Source organism: Plodia interpunctella, chromosome 4, assembly GCF_027563975.2.
Source record: "Plodia interpunctella isolate USDA-ARS_2022_Savannah chromosome 4, ilPloInte3.2, whole genome shotgun sequence".
In the NCBI taxonomy this organism is placed as follows: Eukaryota; Metazoa; Arthropoda; class Insecta; order Lepidoptera; family Pyralidae; genus Plodia; species Plodia interpunctella.
In genome coordinates this window covers 10,456,653-10,478,661 of record NC_071297.1, presented here as the reverse complement: position 1 = coordinate 10,478,661, position 22,009 = coordinate 10,456,653, and the positions used below count along the sequence as shown (strand labels likewise).

At 36.2% G+C, this 22,009-nt stretch overlaps 6 protein-coding genes across 7 annotated transcripts; 3 read left to right on the top strand and 3 right to left on the bottom strand.

The window, feature by feature from the left end:
* Positions 1 to 1,139: 1,139 nt before the first annotated feature.
* Positions 1,140 to 4,084, bottom strand: Ype (Yippee). The gene is made up of 3 exons (XM_053744547.1): positions 3,847 to 4,084; positions 2,977 to 3,136; positions 1,140 to 2,381 (listed from the first exon to the last, which is right to left on the bottom strand). The coding sequence occupies exons 1-3, from the start codon at positions 3,962 to 3,964 to the stop codon at positions 2,294 to 2,296; spliced, it is 366 nt and encodes a 121-aa protein (XP_053600522.1). The 5' UTR covers positions 3,965 to 4,084; the 3' UTR covers positions 1,140 to 2,293.
* A 204-nt stretch (positions 4,085 to 4,288) lies between these two features.
* LOC128669614 (uncharacterized protein) lies at positions 4,289 to 9,401 on the top strand. The gene is made up of 11 exons (XM_053744541.2): positions 4,289 to 4,507; positions 4,598 to 4,732; positions 4,815 to 4,989; positions 5,068 to 5,155; positions 5,234 to 5,294; positions 5,534 to 5,767; positions 5,876 to 6,013; positions 6,717 to 6,879; positions 7,535 to 7,644; positions 7,921 to 8,012; positions 8,496 to 9,401. The coding sequence occupies exons 1-11, from the start codon at positions 4,406 to 4,408 to the stop codon at positions 8,749 to 8,751; spliced, it is 1,554 nt and encodes a 517-aa protein (XP_053600516.1). The 5' UTR covers positions 4,289 to 4,405; the 3' UTR covers positions 8,752 to 9,401.
* Positions 9,402 to 9,466: 65 nt separating this feature from the next.
* On the bottom strand, positions 9,467 to 15,065 carry LOC128669613 (uncharacterized protein). Its single transcript, XM_053744540.2, has 8 exons — positions 14,791 to 15,065; positions 14,345 to 14,585; positions 13,816 to 14,142; positions 13,533 to 13,692; positions 12,647 to 12,914; positions 11,858 to 12,013; positions 10,662 to 10,826; positions 9,467 to 9,882 (listed from the first exon to the last, which is right to left on the bottom strand). The coding sequence occupies exons 1-8, from the start codon at positions 14,887 to 14,889 to the stop codon at positions 9,481 to 9,483; spliced, it is 1,818 nt and encodes a 605-aa protein (XP_053600515.1). The 5' UTR covers positions 14,890 to 15,065; the 3' UTR covers positions 9,467 to 9,480.
* Positions 15,066 to 15,225: 160 nt separating this feature from the next.
* PIG-A (Phosphatidylinositol glycan anchor biosynthesis class A) lies at positions 15,226 to 17,115 on the top strand. Its single transcript, XM_053744543.1, has 2 exons — positions 15,226 to 15,379; positions 15,468 to 17,115. Exons 1-2 carry the CDS (start codon positions 15,365 to 15,367, stop codon positions 16,755 to 16,757), a joined length of 1,305 nt encoding a protein of 434 aa, XP_053600518.1. The 5' UTR covers positions 15,226 to 15,364; the 3' UTR covers positions 16,758 to 17,115.
* On the bottom strand, positions 16,780 to 19,276 carry Clc (Clathrin light chain). Of its 2 annotated transcripts, XM_053744545.2 has the most exons (6): positions 19,018 to 19,276; positions 18,781 to 18,921; positions 18,265 to 18,376; positions 17,922 to 17,933; positions 17,246 to 17,434; positions 16,780 to 17,054 (listed from the first exon to the last, which is right to left on the bottom strand). In XM_053744545.2, exons 1-6 carry the CDS (start codon positions 19,181 to 19,183, stop codon positions 17,048 to 17,050), a joined length of 627 nt encoding a protein of 208 aa, XP_053600520.1. In that variant the 5' UTR covers positions 19,184 to 19,276; the 3' UTR covers positions 16,780 to 17,047. The 2 variants fall into 2 exon arrangements, with proteins under 2 accessions (XP_053600520.1, XP_053600521.1); XM_053744546.2 differs by lacking the exon at positions 17,922 to 17,933 and having other exon boundaries at positions 19,018 to 19,275.
* A 139-nt stretch (positions 19,277 to 19,415) lies between these two features.
* CRIF (CR6-interacting factor) lies at positions 19,416 to 21,458 on the top strand. Its single transcript, XM_053744544.2, has 3 exons — positions 19,416 to 19,825; positions 20,639 to 20,874; positions 21,215 to 21,458. The coding sequence occupies exons 1-3, from the start codon at positions 19,522 to 19,524 to the stop codon at positions 21,413 to 21,415; spliced, it is 741 nt and encodes a 246-aa protein (XP_053600519.1). The 5' UTR covers positions 19,416 to 19,521; the 3' UTR covers positions 21,416 to 21,458.
* Positions 21,459 to 22,009: the final 551 nt, after the last annotated feature.

The following is a 22,009-nucleotide window of genomic DNA, read 5'->3' as shown; positions in this document are numbered from 1 at the left end:
TTTTTGTACAAGAGGCCTATGCCTAGCCTTAAGACATTAGGCTAGAAACACTAGGAAATACATTTCCTTCACTCTTCACAGTTATTCAAAGAGACTTGACCATTTTTGAAAAATTATTCCGATGAAATTACTTTTTGGAATTGTAAATAAGGCCTATGGTCGAGCAATGTTATTATTATGTACGTAATTATTGATCTTAAACACTAACACGTTCACAGCGGAAAAAATGTATTTGTGCAAATCGATATAAGCAAGATCAGAATTAAAACTCCACATTTGAATGATTGTTATTTCTGTGGGGTGAACTTTAAAAATATACTTTTGAGGTGTCATTTAGGCCTGCAGTGAACGTGAAAAGATCTTTACTTTTTTTTTATAAAATTGAGCTCAATGACTCGAGCGTGCTTGATAAAAAATACTTGTGACAAAAATATAATTCCGTTTATCTACGGATTAGTCTGAATGTGCAATTGAGATGTCCAATTAGGCTTCATATTCAAGAACTTAAACTTCAGAAGTCTATTTTACACTTTAAATTCCTTTAAGTTACGCCATTTTACCGTGTATTAAATAGTACTTATTTACTTTTTTAATTATATTTAACCAACAACAATCAATTAACAATTTATTAAATAATGGGAATTTATCAATTAATTAAACCGCCATTTTGACGTCTCAATTGTACCACAAGGCGAAATTTTACGTTGGCATTTTATGTATACTATACTTATTCCAATTTGTAAAGCTGAGCTTAGAGTTGCATGAAGGAAAATGAGACGTTTTATGTTATCTGCTAAAGATATATGTTGTGTTAAATATAATAATAAATAAAATGTGATATTTACTTGTTTGTTTCACTCATTTTCCGTATTATTTTTCTAGTCGATTCCTACGGCAAGAGTAATTTTTTCCTTGTAACCTATGTCCTCGGCTGTACTAATTATATATATGGGTAGATAGGGTTATATAGGTATATTAGATAGGAATACGATAAGTGACAGTGTCCGTCTGATAGAAAGCAGTTACCGCGACATGTGGTTGTATGTATGTTGGTACTTTCACAGTCCCCACATTAAGGAAATGCCAGACGATGGGTAGCCTAGGTTGATGTTTGACACATAAATTTAAAAACATTTGAATAGGTATGTATCACATTTATTTAACCTCAAGATTCAATGGTTCACTGATAGTTGCAAGGCAGCAAGTTATTTGCGCGAAGTGGTACACTCAACAGCACATCAAGTTATCCTGCATGAACCGAATTTGGGTAGGTTGATGTGCTGTTAACTGTACCTTACACTGATGTGCAGTTAAATCATTATTGTACATATTTTAGTACATTCCATATTTGAATTGATTAAGAGATTAAGAGCCTGTTTCCACACTTCCTTTTAAAATATATTGTAATCTGACATATAAACTAACTGCTAGACAAATCAGGACTGGCTAGTTAGACCGAAACACAATCTAGCGCTGTTTTATATGTTGAATTTAAGACATACACTGATACTTTATCAGCAAGCGTTGAAACAGGCCCCAAATGTATAATTCGCAGAGTAAGAGTTGAATTGAGAAAATGTTCAATTGATTTTGAATTGTACAAAAATATTTTGTATCTATGAGAAAAATATCCATGCCTTGTTGCTTCGATTTCACCATAATAATTTTGAAGTTCAAAACTTAAAGCTATGAAAAAAAAAACAATATTTTCGAAATCCAAAATAAAAAGTCTTAATACGATGTTGTCAATTAAACCCTTTAATTATTTATATAACTAACGTCATATCGTGTTTTTTTACCATAAATTTACTAAGACAGTGCGTAAAACTAATAATATTAATTGCACACTTATGAGATAACATGAAACTAGTCAACACCGATTTAGTTCCAATATAATTCATACATAAATTCATTTTATATCATTTTATCAAATGACTTAAAAATATACAGAGAATCAAGGTCAACTACTAGGAAACCATTCAAGTACCTACTGAAATCTGGCGTTAATTATTGGAAAATAAATTGTAGGAATAATTAAATTAACAATAATTGAGGAAGATTTGTATAATTTCCTTACGAGTTGGAAACAATGCCAGCTCCACACTATCAGCGAAAGCGGACAGAAGCCGACGCGAATGCGCGATCATTGCGTAGTTTCGCAACCCTCGGCTCAGTCTACCCCGTAATTAATAAAGACATGGTACTGTTTCCGATTCTATCTGTATCTTATAAATAGATCCTTTCTACTCTGTGTGCAAATAATTACAAAAAAACTTGTGTATGTATGTGTATATTAGTCGTCGTTGTTCACTTGTATTTCCTCGATGCCGTCGCTCTCCGTCACTAAAGCCCGTTCCAGGATGACGCGCCCTTCTTTGTATCTGCAAAACCAAACATTAATTATACTAGCGGCTCGATTTGGCTTCGCTTGCGTAAAAACATAATGAATTATACACCTAAACCTTCACACTATCTATTCGTGAAAACCGCATGAAAATCCGTGCATTAATTTTTGAGTTTATCGCGAACAGACAGACAAACGCGGTATCTCTCGTACTCGCAGGAATTTGTTTTATAATATGTAAGGATAACAATTTTAGCGTCAGTTCCTACGCCGCCGGCCGATCCGGAAGGGCTCTGACGCCCCAACGCCCAGGGCAAGCGAAAAAAATTACTATACGACCGGCCGCCTGGCTGACGTCATTCCTCATGAATGACGAAACGAGAATCAGCTCTCAAGGTAGTACTTTAAAAATTCATAACAAGAGAAAAATAGTGCTCTAGCTATCTTCCCACTATGTTTCAACATGAGACAACCTTAAGAACAGATTGGATTAAATCTCCAAACTTCAAGACATGCACGCATCAGCTTAATGAGCTGCTAGTGTGTTATAAAATAAATAAATAAATAAAATAACCTTACTTGACAGATGTCAAAATTTTCACATTCATGGTATTTGTAGGATTATATCAAACCTTTGATTCTCCTCAGTGGCAAACTCGTAGACCCATCCCAGCTTGGTAGCACAGTTTTTGCAGGACACGTCGCGCACCATGTGGCGGCCAGTCAGCATCACGCGGTCCTGCACCTCGGAGTAGACAAGGTTCACGACTTTATGGAACAGGAATGCTCGACCTGCGGACCATATTCTGTATTATCTTATGTAAAGTTAGTTTTTTTTTACAAGTCTTATATAATGTAACCATATCTTTTCATGTTTTTACAGCAATATTAATTCAAATAGGCTTTTAAGAAAATTACTCTTGTGGTAAATTAAAAACTTAACTAAAATAAAATGATCAGTGAAGTGATTTTATAAAGTGAATTGACTGTAGAACTCAATGCGGCTTGATATAATCGCAGAAGTCTATTATTGCCTATTTATTATTCCATAAATAAATAATAAGAATGTTATTTTTTAATGTGTAGGTTCGAATGAGAAATGTGAAGGTTGTTTACATCTTATAAAAACAGACTTGTTTATTTCCAAGTTTTATATAGATGATGACCTTATTATGTAAGGAATATATAAACTACGGCAATTTTATTTAGTCGTATTCTATTATATTGAGTCACTCTTACACTTATAAATATCATATACTAGAAGGATGTGACATATTGATAGGGCTACGGTTTCGTAATTGTATAATGAAGGGTTAACTTCACATCAGCTTATCCCGAGTACAACTACATACATCAGTTTCATCAGCTTAGGATCGACTGACTCGCGAGCAACTACTGTTCACGCGAAACCATACATCAGTTCACTAGGGCCAACTTTAAGGGCAACCACAACATAGTCCTACGTATGAACAAAGGCATGGAATGTCGTGTACATTACATACCAGTTGCTCCAGTAAATCTCGTGCTAATCAACTCTGAACGACTGGTGAGGTTGACATCGCAGGCTGCACAGGAAAACAGACGGCTACCTCCAATATGATCCAAGAAAATCTTGCCCATTTTATTGTAAATATTTTTATTTTTATCGTTTCAATCAAAACAAATCACATCATCAGCGAAATTTGACAACAATACAAATGTCACAGTTGACAGCACACAGCTGTGTTATTTCTTTTTAAATCTCTGAATCTAAAAATAGCATTGATAATTACCTCTATACATCTTCTTTTAAGTGACAAATAAGTAATCAGACAAAACATTTAAATTTATCGCATTTTCTTTTCATATAAGCATTTTAGTGTTATTCTTTTATTTTTATTGTTATTCGTAAGTAACTATGTGATTAAAGAGCATTACTGAACAGATTTATTTAGTAGTAACTTAGCAACCGCATCTTGAATTTTGAGTGAAGTAATTATGATTTCTCAAAAAAAAGTAAACATAGTCTCGCCTGTTTCTTTATTATACCAAATTATATTATATTTTTGTTAACTAATCGATATGGATAACATAAAAGAAGACGCAATTCATCAAACCGCTTTGAAATTAGCCGAAGAAATAAAGAATTTATCAATTTACAAATCGTTTTATAGTGACGTTCAGGCAAGTATTACTCGTTTTGATAATAATTATTTATTGATATGAAATGAATTTTCATTACCTACCTATTAAATGAGAATGTTTCTGTAACAGAAATTAGTTTCATCGCCGAATGTTAAAAAAGAAGATTTCAAACAGTCGTTACAACAAGCAATGAAAGAAAAAGGCTTAGACACAAAACTTAGAAATACTGTATTCCATTGGGTACGGACACAAACTAAACAAAATGTAAGGTTACGCTACTTAAACTAGAGTGGATTCTGATTTTAAAGTGAAATTTTGTATGAAGAAAAAATATTGCATTTTTCAGAAATTAGATCCACTTACATCTCTGACGAAAGCTAGTGCACAGTGGGAGAAAAGGATACACAAATCGCTAAATTCTATGTGTTCCGATTTAGAAACATCTTTAGCAAAAATAAGATTTCAACCAGAACAAGAAGAACTTGCCGACAAATGGAACGAACTCAGTACTTATGGCTTAGGTACCCTCCGACTTACCTGAAATAGCTCTTTGTCCTTTAATTTATGATATGATGCTAGATTATTATTTTTTATTACAGATTTATCAAAATACAGACCTGTATATGCTCCTAAGGATTTTTTAGAAGTTTTGCTCACTTTATCTGGCTATGTGCCATTTACAAGAGAGTGAGTATTCAATATGAAGAGGTTATAAATAAAATAAAACGCGTTTTCTAAATATTTGTTTTTTTTTTGTTATTTCAGTGATGAACCCAAATGGGAGTTTGCTCATTTGCCGATACAAGTTAAAACTCTGGATCAATTGGTAAGTACTTACCGAGTCATTATCCGGATCGAAGGACCATATTTTCACGCAACAGAATAAAGGAAACTTGGGTGTTCTTTATTACAACCTCATAGAGGTCAAACGTGACTGTACATCGATGTGGACGCCATAATTTTTTCTATACGAACGGTCAACAACATTCAAATTAGTCGCTATTACCGCTACATAGAGATTCATAGTGTCTTGACGTGCAGTGAGATCTCCGTATTGCATTACAGCGTAAAGTGTACACCGAGTGGGCGAACGGCGAGGCGCTGCTGGGCGTGAACCCCAGCGCGGCCAGCATGGTGGCGGGGTTCCCGACGCTGGAGGCGGAGCGCGTGGGGCTGGGCGAGCGCGTGGCGGCGCTGGGCTACGCGCCCGTCATCCAGGAGTACCTGAAGAAGGGCAGCCCGCAGTGTCTGCGCGCCAAGCTCTGGTCGCAAGTGCTGGGCGCTGACATCAAACCGCATGTACGTACACTGGTGCTCGTGTTTGCAAACTTGCAAAAAGTCCTTGGGAGTATGGGCTTCAGATTATCTATAACTTCATGGTGCTCATGGGTGGGTCCTTGATTTCAGCACACCTCATATTTCAACCAGCTAAAGAAGAGCGTCCTAGAGGTGGACCTCATGATCGACAAACTGATATTCAAAGACGTGCAGCTCACAGCTTCCAACGACGACCAGTATTTCGTTTTTGAAGATTTGCTATACCAAGTAAGTTTCCTAATATAAAATAGGTGCTATTTCTAAATTATGCAATCCGCATAAAAGCTTGAAAGCTTTTGCTCGCGAAATTAAGTTTTCCCAGTCTCTTAATTACCTACTTGAGGAATTTACTCCCTACACACCACTTTTCAGCTCCGAAGATAGTTTTCTATAAAAGTATCTTAATTGATGACGATAATTTAATCGATTGTACAAGTACATGGTGTCCATGTCGAAAGTCATTTAATGCAGAATGTTTTTGTTGAGCCTGATGACAAAAAAAAATCATGATTTGCTTGATGAATTAATTAAAAATGTGGCCCGGCAGGGCTCCCTCTGGCTAGGGGGCCATGTCATTTTGCCGTCTTTACCCTACTTTATGTTACGTCACGAGTTTTGAAACACTTATTGAAGTATTAAAAAAACAATATACCTAATGAAAATAATAATGTGATGAAAAATTCTGGAATCAAGCGGGAATTGAATAGCCGCGCCCCTGTCTATCCGGGACAGTGCTCTTGACCACTGAGCTATCGCAAGACCATGCCAATTCGGCTGAATTAATACGTCTTACGCCGACGTAAGTAGGTACTACGTTCAATTCCCACTCAATTCCAGATTTTTTTCATCTCATTATTATTTTAAAATATAAGTTAAAAAGCATGTGTAACATGTATAACAAATGCATTTAAACACCTGATGAATATTGCAGGTAATGTTATGTTTCTCCCGGGACTGCGAAGTGATGCAACAGCTGAAGGGCAGTATCGGTAACCCCCTGAACGTGACCATAAAAGGCAAGCAAACCTCGGTGGACAGCATTACTGTATTCCCGCCCAGTGGAATAATACCTTTTCATGGCTTCACGATGTATGGTAAGGGAAACGTATAGATTGAAAACTATATCGAAATTGTTAATTATAATAACACCACAGGAGCATTGACCGTAGCGTAATACTCTATTATACTGTGACTAGCAGCGCCTCGCCGTTCGCCCACTCTGTGTACACTTTACGCTGTAATGCAGTACGGAGATCTCACTGCACGTCAATACACTGTATGGATCTCTATGTAGCGGTAATAGCGACTAATTTGAATGTTGTTGACCGTTCGTATAGAAGAAATTATGGCGTCCACATCGATGTACAGTCACGTTCGACCTCTATGAGGCTGTAATAAAGAACACCCAAGTTTCCTTTAGGTTAATTAGGCTGCGAGTATCAGGAGGCTCTGAAATTCCCATGCACTATTGATCTAGCATTGGTCATTGTACCTAAATACTAAATATTTCAACTAGACAAACCACTAAAACAAAAGCTACTAACTAAATAAATAATCTGCGAACATAAAATGTTTGGGACGCTTAGGGCGGTCAGAACTCTTGAAGTAATAAATGTTAAGTGTGATAGTGACAAAACATATTTTAACTTAAAGTACCTATGTTTCAATGTTTAAATGAATAAAGGGGCGCGAGTATATAAAATGCTTAACGTTGGTTGTACTTCGCTTATTCGAAACTTTCGTTTCCAGCGACGCCATTTTGTTACTTGTACGATGACCCCGTACAACTTTACTACACTTTCCGGGCATTTTACGTTAGATATTGGCATCGACTGCATTACATATCAACGCATCCACAGGTAACTCAATAAATTGACCGCTTGAAACTGTTTATCAATTTGCATCGTAAAGTTATCTCGTAGTCGTGCCAGCCTAACGGCCTGTTTCACAGCTCGCTGATAAAGTACCAGATAGCCTGTATGTAACATAGAAATACATAAAACAGATAGTGTAAAAATGTGTTTCACTTAACTTCAGGCAGATTTATCTAGCAGTTAGTTTATCTGTCAGATAACAATATGATATTTTATCAGCAAGTGGTGAAACAGGCCATAACTATCTTGAATAATTTTCAGGGTATTGTATCGCTATGTCTGTTATACGAGAGGCTATTAGAAGCAAATGAACCGCTGCTGTGGATTCATTTTAGAAATATCAATATTAACCCGTAAGTAACTCTACAAATTTTCAAGTATATCTGAAGGCCTACCACGAAACATGAACGAACCACAACAAGCGCACGTTACGTTACTAACGTTCACATGCTGTCTCTTTTTCCCATATCGTGTACGCATCGTGTAAAAAAAAAGTGTGTGGACGCAGTGACGTGTTTTATGTTTCTTGGTAGCTGACAGAGTCGCTGCTGTCTGACACATTTGATAAAATAATTATATTAAAAAAATGACTTTTAAAAGTATTATTAAACAGTCTGTCTATAAAATGTATAATAATTTCAGCCGAACTATTTTTTTTTTGTCATTACAGAACCAAATATATTAGTCAAGATTTGTTGATAAACCAGTGTAGCAATTTATTTTCTACTCTTTATAGATAGACTGTAAGCTAAACCGCAAAAATTCTAATAATCGTTGACAATGTAAATAACATAGACATAATAACAGAATAGACATTCCAATTTTTTTTAACTCAGTGTCCGAGTGGTATTCAAATGGTTGATGCGTGCGTTCAGCGGACACCTGCCGCCCGATCAGCTGCTTCTCCTGTGGGACGCCATCCTCGGCTACGACTGCCTCGAGATCCTGCCTCTACTGGCCCTCGCCATCATCAGCTTCAGGAAGGAAAACATCTTCCAAGTCAACACGCTACAGAACGTGGACGCGGTGCTGGCAGACCTCTCCACTATATCTGTTATTCCGTTGATACAACTGGCTTTGATGAAGGCTTAGATGTAAGAAGATTGATCCTTGGAAGTGATTTGAAGAGGTACAGCGTGGCAATCAGTAATGTTAGTCGGATGTTGTCGAATTGTCCTGTAATTTGACTGAGATGTGATTTGAAAACGTCGATTGTAAGTGGCACACGAATGTGTGAATTAAATTACCTTTTTGCCAAGCTATACTCATTTATTAGTTACCTTTTTGACCAGTTCGTCTGGTGTGATATCCAGCATCTATGCAGGCATTTAGATAATTGCATTCAATATGTAGATAGCCAAGACATTACAGATACTCTCTTGCGCAATGAAAATAGACATACTAAAATACATATATTTTTGACGAACTGAGAAAAATATATTTTCACAGCCAATTTATATTAATGAATGTACCAAAGTCAATTTTAGGAAAAATATTGTGGAATTTAATTTTTAAATTGTTGTATTAGTTCCATGTGTTTTGAAAGCTGAAAAATTAAGTTCAAAAAATGTACACATACTGTTACCAAAATAAATAGTATTGAGCGCCGTATTGCTAATGTAATAAAGTTCACTTTGCAACAATGCAAAATACCTGTCAAAGTGACCGAAATAGCAGAATCTACAGTACAAAAATTAAATGCGTCAATCAAAATATTTGTTGATTATATTGTTTTGTGATTTTATAGTCTTTTTTTTATTTTGTAGAACAATTGTATTTTAAAATTAAAAAATAAAGTACAACTCTGTTATGTTAAGAAGTCTATATTTTCTTACATATAACGCACCAATTGCCCTCATCATAGAAGCTAGTTTCGAGCTCCAAGTCATCACATTCCCGGCAAAGTTCTGCTAATTCTTGGTCTTCAAAAACGTGGTAGTATCTTAATAAAGTGTCTTCAGGTTTATCAGCCAGTTTATTTTGTTTGACATTTCTCAATTTCCAAGGGACTAATAGATCATTATGTTGGAATGGCGTCCTGTTTTCGTGGACGGGCAGGTTTAGACCACCGATTGTGACATGATTCTCATTTTTTGGCTTGTTTTGTTTAGATTTCAACAGGTAGTTAGACTTGGTCTGGTCTTTGGCCCATACTGTTATCAAGGCGCGGCCGCCGCTGCGCAGCAACCGAGATATCGTCGATATTGCTTGCAATCTGCGCGCCTAATGAAGGAAGAGTACAGTCAATAACTGCGTTACGTATACATAAACGAACTGATACTTCATTTGTCCAGCGAAGTAGTTTAGAAGTTTGGACGGAACAGATGTACACACATACTTACACCGTACATAGATAAATAGGAGATCGTCACCGCGCTCGATATGTCATTTACCTATGTTATATACAACATAACAAACCCTCTGTTTTATTTCTTCGCCCCGTTAATGTATAAAACTAGTTGTTCGCCGCGAACTTAGACCAATATTTTTTTACAAAATTGTGAATATTTCAAAAACACCTGAACCGATTCTGAAGCCCCCACGAACTTAAAAATTATATTGGCATATCCTACACACCTTTTAATTTTCATCAAAATCGAACCAACGGTTCATACATATATACATACATAAAAAAAATGTATTTTTGCCTCAAGTAGAATGTTAGAGCTCGAACATAGTATAAAGTAGTGTTGTGCTGATAAATCGATAGCTTCATTATCAATGGACAAGAAAACGAAAGACGATGTACTAGCGTATCCAAATGAAATAAAACATTTTAATACAGCAGCTTCCCCGCCCAATTTATACAATACACAAAAGAAAGGGATAAAATATATTAGCGCTACCTATTTCCCGTTTCTTCTCACGTAGGTATTTTTAATACGCATTGCTTTCCTGTATGAGCGAAACGAAATATGGCGAAGTCTTTGTCTACGAGAATAACGAATGTGTTTTCATACAAAAAAACAACGAAAAAATTGAATTACAAAGTGGAAACTAACTCTACTGCTGAAGTGGTGTATGACAGCGATGCACAGTACCGCGTCAGCACACCCGTCCCGCAGCGGGACACTCAGCAGGTCCAGTCTGACACACTGCGCTGTCCCGATGTCAGCTGTGTGTTGCTGACACTCTGATAGCAGACCGCTGCTTCGCTCCCCTGCTATCTGGGAAACAATATTTAATTAAAAGATAAATTGCTCTAAAAGAAGAATGCTCGGAAACAACCCATCGCGAACAGAAAAAGGACAATTACCGTGATTTTTCGGTAATATTGTGTTATTTATACATGTATTGATAAGTGTTACTAAATCAGTACCTCATAAGTGTTACTAAATCAGTATCTCAATGCTACAGTTTTTCAAAAGGATTCTACAACTATTAAAATGGTTTCAAACGTCAAGATGCAAAATAACATATGGTTGTAAAATGTTCAAATTTCATAAGACCCGAGTCTCGAAACCTCGCAAGTTGCAAAATATCTACATCTCAAAATGTTCGAGTTGGAAAATAGTCAAGTCTCAAAACATTTGACGAGCTCGGTGGCGCAGTGGTAAAGTTCTTGCCACTGAACCGAGAGGTCCCGGGTTCGATCCCCGGTCGGGTCATGATGGAAAATGATCTTTTTCTGACTGTCCCGGGTCTTGGATGTTTATCTATATATGTATTTGTTATAAAATATAGTATCGTTGAGTTAGTATCCCATAACACAAGTCTCGAACTTACTTTGGGGCTAGCGCAATCTGTGTGATTTGTCCTAATATATTTATATTTTATTTATTTATATGACTATGAAAAACGAGTAAAATGGAAAATTTAATATTCTTTATGACTATTTCCTGAGTGGTTGGCAGCATACTGCAGCCAATAGAGATTTTAGGAAGAGGGAAGATGACGCCTTTGCCCAGTGGTGGGACACAACAGGCTGGTAAATAATAAAAAAAATTATCCCAAAATGATAGAGTACCAGTAAGATACCATATAGAAATATATTTATGCCACCCCGACACTATCGCCGTATGCGTGAACATTGCGTAGTTAGTATGAGTGTTTTTATTTACCGCAATGAAAAACCAGTAATGTATACCGGAACCGCCAAAATTTAATCTCTTCGACGACAGTGTGGAGCCGGCATTAGAAAAGGTTTCGACCGATAATGGTCGCTACCACATGAAAGTTAAAAATGTCGTAGCAATACCTGCAGTATATCGCCCCTGTGCAGGATATTCTTCCCGTTCCCGGCGCCGAGGTCCAGCACCACCGCTCCCGCAGCCACGTCCTGCATGAACTGCAGGACGCGCGGCCAGGGTGTGTGGCGAGTTGTGCTGAAGTGACCCGCTATTTGTTCATACACCTATAATATTTAGGGTCTGTTTCACTGCTTGCTAATAAAGTATCAATTGCAACGTAAAGTTTATCTCGTAATTAAGCAGACACTAATGCCAGCCTATGGGCCTATTGCACCCTTGCTGATAAAGTATCTGATAGCCTATTATAGGGTACGGATTAAACACATAGATTTAAAATTGTGTTTCACAATTTTATCACAAATTGGTGAAACATAGCTAGGTTCATAGTTCAAATTTTGTAAATACATAAATCTACAAGCTGTTGACCGCGGTTCCGCCCGCGGCAATAGTTGCGTATGACTGTCTCCAGTACTCCAACTATTTCCATATGCTATCATCACATGCAAACGAATCGAATATGCCAGCTGCTTGCAGCTCCCTTGCAGTTTGTAAAAGGCAATCAAGGGAAAAGGCTATAATCTGAATATTCTTGTCAACGGTGATAGGCCAGCAATGTATAAATATATTTAGTCTCAATATCAGCAAAGCTTGCCACACAGCTAATGCGGCCTTCGAGTTTCACATTTCTAGGCATAAGGGATAAAAACTTGATGCTGTATCTGTATCAATATCTTCTATTTTTATATGCCTAGATAAAGGTTTATTTTAACGAAAATTTGAGATAACCAGGTAAATACCTGGTGTACGTGGAGTTCTTCTAAATTAGATGCTAAATGGTTCTCAATCTCATCCGAAGGCACTTTCTCACTATCACACAAAGTCCTAAAGGCACATTCACACGGACCGGATCTTGTCCACCGAAAAGTCAGGGAAATTCTGGTTCCTCGCACCACTGTGTCATTTGTTATTATTTTGACTGTTCTATTGCTATCTTGATTATGTATTATGCGAGTTTCAATCATAGGATCCTGTGTTCTTGGTTGTATGCCATGTTGCCAGTCATATCTAAAATAGATGTGCACATTTTTAAATGGGAAATGGTGAGATCAACATTACGTTGAACAAACCAAACAATTGTCTCGGGAGGCCAGATGTATTTATACATTCTGGAGAGGGGTGATGATGTAAAGGCAGACATAATACCATAAAACGGAATTTACCCATGAGGCTGGCATAGTAGCACCAAGCAACTGAAGCCTCGACAAAAAAAAAGATAAAAAACAATTTTTAATTTTTATTTCAATGTAATCTGATAACTCAAATTTATATTACTACTCGATTCATAGTTCAAATTTTGTAAATACATAAATCTACAAGCTGTTGACCGCGGTTCCGCCCGCGGCAATAGTTGCGTATGACTGTCTCCAGTACTCCAACTATTTCCATACCAAAAATCACCTCAATCTGTTACTCCATTTTGATAAAAGATGGACAAACACACTTTCACATTTATAATTATTAGTATGGATACTAACTATAAGGATTTTGACGCAGTTTTCACTCTTATTTAGCCAATTTATTCCTGAAGGTTTATTCATACCCTGCGTGAATCTGTGCCAGGTTACAAATAAATATTAAAAGTGGAAAAATTTGTATTTGTGTTCATAACTAATAATATATTACCTGGCCTCACCCTTCATAACAATCATAGACCTCCTTTTCACAACAATCGGTACATGCTTCCCTGAGTGGTGTTTCCAGTCCATAACTACATCAGACCCGAGTGACAGGGATAGTATGGTCTGTCCGAAAGGACTGTGCCGGTCTACATGTGATGGAATACCTGTAACAATTATTAAAAAGTTGAGTATTTATTCAGAAATTTGACCTTTAGGGGCATTTTTTCACAGTTTTTAAAGAGTGCAAAGCGAAGAAGAACAGTAAGAGAGCCCTGGACTATAATTACCTTGCCCTGTTTTATATTTGTTGACAGTCAATTGATCAGGATCCTCAATTTCCAATCGACCCTTAGCCCTTAGCCGCTCAAATAGCATGCAACACTCCTGTGGTAACTTCTCGTCAAGGGGATTGCTCAAATCTACATCATTGCTTCCATATCTGAATTCATATCCATAATGCTTCACCTGCCGATTCTTCAAACTGCTGGAATCTCCATCGTCTACCCAATCAAAGAGCTGAAGAAATTTCTGCTCCTCTTCTGTGCTTATAAAATCTTCTAGTATTGAAAGACCTTTGGGATTTTCATACTCACATGTTATTTCATTATTTGGCACTGGAAAATCAAGAGATTTTTTAGTAATATGCTAACAAAAACAATTTTTACTAGCATCAAATCAAACTTTCTGATAAAATAAAATTTGGATAAGTATATAGTCATTTTTAATGCCTCAACTGTTGGGGCACTGGCCATTTGTATGGATAGTTATTTAATTGCTTATATACAATATAGAATGATTAAAATACATTGTACTTACCAGTTTCTACAAAACTCATGTACAATGGAGTGCCACTGTCCCCTATGTTGAATTTGCCATCATATGAGTTATAAAACTGCTGAGCATCATCAATATTGTTAAAAACTAGAAACGAATGGGATTCTCCCTTCTCAGCAATGAACTTTGGAACTGCCATTTCACCTGATAAATTTTTAATAAGACTGACTATTATAGATTTTTCTAAACCCGATGCTTGGCCAGCATTACACAGTACCACATTCTGAAACAAGGAAATGTTCGGACATAGAAGTTTCCCACAATATACCTAGTTAGAGGATAGAAATTGACGCAGGCGAAGTTACGCTAAATAAGGCTTAATAAGCTATATATATATATAAATGAAATAATAATTAGGCAAAAGACGGAACATCGAGTAGATATTATGAGAAATAGCAGCAAAACATCAAATAACAACGAAAACTTACAGTTCCAGGTTCATCAGTGCATATTAGCTGTTTGGAACTTTTTAAACGGGCTGCAAATCTCTTTTTCTTTCTATAGATTTTTTTATCATATTCCATCATTTTTTGCAGAGCTTTAGGGAATAATTTTTAGAAAAATATTGTTCAAAACCACATAACTTATAAGATAACCTTAAATACAAATACAACAATTATTATAAAAGAATAAACCTCAAATGACATTGACATTTAAAAAAACTTTCTAATTTTTCATTTTTCACTGTGCTGCTCATTGAGTGCTGCTGCATACAACATGCCATGTTGCACTGTAAATGGTAAATGCTGCAATACAGCTTTGCTATGCAACCTATAAATGGGTAGGGCTTTTTCTTCAACATTTTTTTCCGTGACAGCTTTCGTGTGTTCAAAATCGGATCTGGCAACACTGTTATCTTATCATAACATCATTATCATCGGGCTGGTTGTGGGATGAAGTTTGATACTACTATCTATTGATGTGATGAATAATAATTGATATTTTTTTTATTATTTACATGACTCATAGTAAAAAAAGTTGTTATTAAATCCTAAAAAGTAAATGAATACCCAAACGGTAAGAAGTCAACAGTTAAATCAAGTTATTTTCTTTGTAAATAATAGTAGGACCATGTACCTACATAATTGTATTTTTTCTGTTTTAGGAATCCCGTAAGCGGCATGTTATCTGCATGGCGTCAGATTTTTTTTATCCTAACACCGGTGGAGTGGAAGAACATATATACAATCTGTCACAATGTTTAATAAAACGTGGACACAAAGTTATAGTCATCACACATTCGTATGGAGAGAGGGTCGGCATACGGTACCTTACTGGAGGGCTCAAAGTTTACTACTTACCTGTGACGGTAATGTACGCCCAGTGTGTACTGCCAACTATGATTGCCCACATAGCATTAGTCCGATACATCTTGATACGAGAATGTATAGAAATTATACATGGTCACTCAGCATTCAGCGTAATGGGCCATGAAGTATCAATCATAGGCAAACTGATGGGATTGAAAACTGTTTTCACTGACCACAGCCTGTTTGGTTTTGCCGATACCTCAGCAGTATTAACTAATAAGTATTTACAGATGTGCCTGTGTGAGTGTGACCATTGTATATGTGTTTCTCACACGGGCAAAGAAAATACAGTGATGAGAGCCAAAGTAAAAGCTCACAAAGTATCAGTTATTCCCAATGCGGTAGATGCATATAATTTTACCCCAGATCCAAGCCAAAGAGATCCAAATGTGATAACTATAGTCATTGTCTCCAGATTAGTTTATAGGAAAGGTGTGGATTTGATGGCTGCTATTATTGCTGAAATGTGCCCCAGATATCCCAAGTTAAGATTTATAATTGGAGGGGATGGTCCGAAAATGTGGCTTCTGCAGGAAGTTAGAGAAAGAATGGGCTTCCAGCACTGTGTGACATTATTGGGGAGTCTCAAACATTCTGAAGTGAGAAATGTTCTGGTGAAAGGTGATATTTTTTTGAACACTTCATTGACAGAGGCTTACTGCATGGCTATAGTGGAGGCCGCATCCTGTGGCCTGAAAGTTGTGTCTACTAAAGTTGGTGGGATACCTGAAGTGTTGCCTGATAACATGATTTACTTGACAGAACCAAATGTCAGTAGTCTAGTTGAAGGTCTTGAAAATGCTATGCAAGATTTGAGTGCGGGCAAAATGCTGTGTCCATTTGAATGTAACAGAATGGTTAAAAATATGTACAGTTGGATGGATGTGACTAGAAGAACAGAGTTAGTGTATAATAAGATAATTAGGAATAAGAATAAACCTTTAGGACAGCAGCTACATAGTTACCTGACAAGTGGGGTGTGGCCGTGGTTGTTAGTTATAAGTTTGGTGTACTTATTATTGCAACTTGTAGAGAAGATATACAAAAGGAAAAACATTGATATAGCAAGAAATCTACAATTATAGGACTTGATAGAAATAACACATGTATTTTGGAATGACATTTAATATAATACTATGTTCAAATAAAAAGTTCTCCAACTATTCTTAAAAATAGGCATAATTTAACATTAACAAAATACAAAATAATGAATTTAATAAACATTTCCGTAGGCGTAGCTGGTACGTTCCACTATGGTATATTAGCACTGAACAAGATTATTTTTATACATGCTTATATTTATTATTATAATTTATGATTAATCTCCAGACATTGGTTCCAATGACTGAGAACGACTGCCTCCCAAAGTCTTCATTTATGCTCTGTAATAAGAAAATATTTTATATTTTTTACTGAATTAATAAAGAAAATACTATTAACAGATTTTGTGTTTCCTCCTTAAACCAAATAAGAATGCTTATTTAAAATTTATAATATTGGCAACCACACACATAATATGGTATGATGACCATATTATGTGTGTGGTTGCCAATATTATAAATATAATACATACACTTTAGTTGTGCGAGGTGGGTGTTTGGGTCGCACCCCCGACTGCTTGAGTTGCAGCACGATGGAGCGCAGCCGCGCCACGTCGCGGCCGCGCCGGGGCCCGAAGTCGCACAGCTCGGCCACGCGGGTCCACTCATTCCCGTCCTCGACGTTACCCTCGGAGCCGCGGGCCAACGCTCTTTCTGCGTTCCTATTTGATAGTGTTACATATATGAAGGGTTAGCTTGTGATGATTCCCTATTGACACCCCTATTGTTTATTCATTTTAAAATGTTACAAGACTTGTTGGTTTCTAGTAATCCAGGATTAGAACAAAACCATTATACTTGTGCTACCAGACCAATACCTATATTTATATTTTGAAAAAAAAAAAATCGTAGTTTAAAATATTACCTTTAGATGAAAATCAGTTATAATTTTTACAAATACATAAATATAATACAATATTGTTAAGTTCAAACACCTATGCATAATTACCTATAATCAATGATGAAAAGAAGGATAAAATACACATAAAAACAAAAGAAGAACAACACATTTGTTAAATGAAAATCTCCAAAATAATGAAGATGGAACCTCACTTCAAAATGTTTAATACAAAAGAATTCCCTTCCTAGTTTTTACTGAACCAGACAGCTAAATTGTTAGTAAAAAACACTAATATCTAAAATACTCACTTCGCAGACTCCCTGAGAGATTGAAAAGAAAAGAAAGCAGAATTAGTTTGATTACAAGCGACTAATTCATTAAAACAAGATCTAAATGGCAAAGAATGAAGTTGATAGTCATTAAAAAGCACAAACATTCTAATACAGGCTAAATGTAAAATTCACCTAAAGGTGCATTTACACTAGCGATTCTCATTCTATCCCCTGTTGTCCAAGTGTCCAATCATGCTGGCGATTGTGGCCAGGCATTGATGGATCATCAGAGTTGGGACAAAATGAGCATTTGCTTGTTTGATGTAAATCATGCTTAAGAGGATACTTCATAAAGTAGTGATTCCATTTACAAGTTTACCTGTTAGCCGCCTTGGTCTTTGCTATTTGCTCCTCATGAGTTTTGTACCAGTCTTCCAACTCTTTCTTGGCTACTTTCAGCATTTCTTCCTTTTTCTTTTCTTCTTCAGCATCTGTAACAGTAAAACAATATTAATATATTGTTATCAACTCTCAATAAGTACCAATAAAAGATAAACCATATATATATGCTGATAAACCAGCTCTACTAAAGAACCATAAAATATTGGTTTTACAGCATATCCTAATATAAAAAAATTTATAGTAAGTTTATTTCTTTGTTACTTGTTCACACATTACCTTAACTAATCTTCTTGAAATTTCATCCTAGAAAAATAACAGTTCCTGGGGGAAATAATGCAGACAGAGCCGCGGGGAAAAGCTACTGCAATAATTATTTCTGCACTTCAATATTATGTTCTATTACAAACACAATGCTTATAACAATAAGTCTGCCTATTTGTACTTTTACAAATTGCATTTTTGTGGAATAAAATATTAAAGAAATAAACCTGACCTTTTTCTTCTAGCCGTTTCTTCTGCTCCTCCCTCCATATTCTGATCTTCTCAGGTTCTTCTCGCTCCTGCCTGAATACCGACGGTGCAGGCTCTTCTTCAAGTAGACCATTCGCTTCAAATGATGCGGCACTAGGTACTTCTGTCAAGGATAAAAGTTTTTTTAGGATAAATTTAATGATTTTTCTAAATACCCGCAAAATACAGAAGGTAGTAAAAAAATTTAGTTTATACACACCTACAAAATCATCCACCAACCCATTACTGCTTGATGACACAATGGGTGGCGGAGCGCCAGTTTCCAATTCTTCCTCGAGACCTGCTAATGTATTTTGTTCGCGAGCTAAGAATTCTGCTGCAGGATCTACTTCAGGTTGAACGAAGTTATCACCAAAGTCATCCATTTTAAAGAAATTTATACCCGAACAATCACGCACGAAATAAACAGACAAACGTCGATTAATATAACCAAAGACTAAAGACTGTTTGTGATTTTTTAATGACGTGTGTGACGTGCCAGATGTTAAAACCAGAGACAATATTTTTCATTACAAAATGGTTTGGTTACGTACAGTCTTACTACGACCGGCTGGCCGACTGACAGCCTCGAAGTTCTATGCCGTCGATCAATCCTGTCACTGTCACTTATCATATGACAGTGAGTTAAAATTTTCTAACCTGCAAATAGGATAGAAATCTTTATTTTGTTTTATAAAAATAAAAAAAATATAACAAATATAAAATGAATTTGTGCTTACGGCCCAGAATCCTCAAAACAAGCCTAATAAGTAATTTATGTCGGTTCTCCACCACAGCACCAGAAATTACAGAACAGAGCGAACCAGTTTTTATAGACACCGATGATGCCCTGGCGAGAGAAGCAGAGATTGAGAAGAAACGCAATAAATCTCGGCTTTCAGAAGCCCACTACAACACCATTCACGGACGGAAGCCATACGAGACACCAAAATGTATAGCTCATTTGACTGTAAAATACAACAGAAAGATGTATGGGAAATACGGGAGCGCCAGTGGAGTTAACCCTAGTAAGATATATCACTTCGATTCATATTAATAAGTAAGATATTTGAAATGGTGATGAACCAGTGATTAAGACACCCTATGATCGATAGGTCCTAGGTTAGAATCATACTCGTGCCCCAGTATAAATAGAGACAATCTATATATAAGCTGCTGCGCCTCGGGGCTTCGCTCCTGTGGGAAGTGCGGTATAAAAAGTACCCTATGTGTTATTTCAGGTTATATTCTACCAGTAGACCAAATTTCATAACAATACATCCAGTAGATTTTATTTTATTTATTTATTGAGTATATAGACAGGCAGCTTCAGCAGCTGATGGGTCTCAATTCAAGCAGCGTTGAAAGTTTCTAGATATTTCCCTATAAAAAGTCACATCACTGATATCAATTAATAACTTTATATTGATTCAGATTTTATACAACAGTGACACATTGTTGACTTCTATCCACTTATCAAGTCTATTTTTAAAAGAGTTTACTTGTTTATTAGTTTGTTTTACATTTTACATGACAAAAGTAACAAACATCCTCAGAAATTTCGCATTTGTAATATTAGTAGGATAGCTATTGTATAGTCAGTCAACATGCTGGCAACAACTGGATAAGGACGGCCCAGGACAGAGCTGGACACCAATCTAACTCATGTATAGTAGTTTTCACTATTACTGGTATGGTATATAATGCAGTATATTCCATACCTTGTTCTTTCTTTTCTTAATAATTACCTTAACATTACACAATTACTTTATATTCGGACATGTTAAGACCTACATTCTCACAATACATGATACACAATCACTAATAAATGTTACTTACAGGTTTATGCTGGCCTAGCAAAGAAGACATACAAGAAAAGCTGGAGTATGAAGCGGTGGCATATCCTTTTACAATAAAAGAAATGATGGAGACAGCTGCTAAGAAAAAGAGGGATGCACAATTAGCCATAGAGAAAAGAGAGCAAGAATTAGCTGTGAAGTTTGAAAAACTGGCCATTTGGAAGAAGGAGCTTCAGGATAGAATTGCCAAAAAGGCAGCTGAGGTGCAAGCAGCAAAGGTATTTATTTACCATACCTTTTTTAAAAGCAAAAATACATTATTTTCTTTTTCTCCAACAATAAGTATGATTAAATGTTTTATTATGATGACATTATGATGACTCTTCTCAATGTCCCACTGCTGGGCAAAAGCTTCTAAAGTGAGCTAATTATGTTGCTGCTTCTGCTTCTGTACAGAGATTTGCTCATCATCAGCAGAATTTTTAATATATACACTTGAGGTATATATTTGAGGTGTATAATAGTATAATAAAATCCAGAAGCTCCTAGTAAGAGGGTGCAGCCAGAATTCCATTAGTTAACAATAAATTAAAAATAAAATCAAATTCCTCATTACAGGCCAAAAAGGAGCGTCTTGTGGAAGAAGTACGAAGACACTTTGGTTTCAAGTTAGACCCACGAGATGAGAGGTTCCAAGAAATGCTAGCGAAGAGAGAGAAGGAACAAAAGAAGCAGGAGAAGCAGGCCCGCAAGGAGGCTCGGGAGAACAAAATGATAGCTCAGATCCAACAGAAAAGTCTAAATATTGATGCAAATTGATTTTCTAGATAGATTGTAGAATAAAAGTAAGTTAGAAATATAATGTGTTTTATTTCCTCACACCATCATAATTCCTTAGATAAATTGAACACTGACATCTGTATTTACAAAGGACATATTAAATCTATGCATTGGACAGGCCGAAAATAATGACTAGTCACATGATTTTATTCACAAAATACAAAGCTCAATTAGGTTTGACATGAAAAACGCCTTTAGTCAAAGACAAAGAAAACTAACGACTAGGCGGGCAAGACCAAAAAGGCCGCGCGCGCGGGGCCCTTCCGAATTTCAATAAAACGGCACACAGGAAGCAAAGATGTGTTAGTATCCTCAACGCCTAGGTGCTACTAGTTGAGTCCATAAGACGTAGCAAAATAAAAACACTACTACAAAAATGTTAATCAATCCAGATTATAGTATTGTCATGTACCTACCCTCAGGGTGACAATTTCCGAGAGCGTCTATTCTAAACTCGTCAATTTCCTAAAATGACAACTTCCGAAAATATCAATTTCTATGCTATTTGATTTCATTTGTATGCTATTAAAATAATTGTTTTCTAGTTGCTGTAATAAAAATTTGTATTTTATA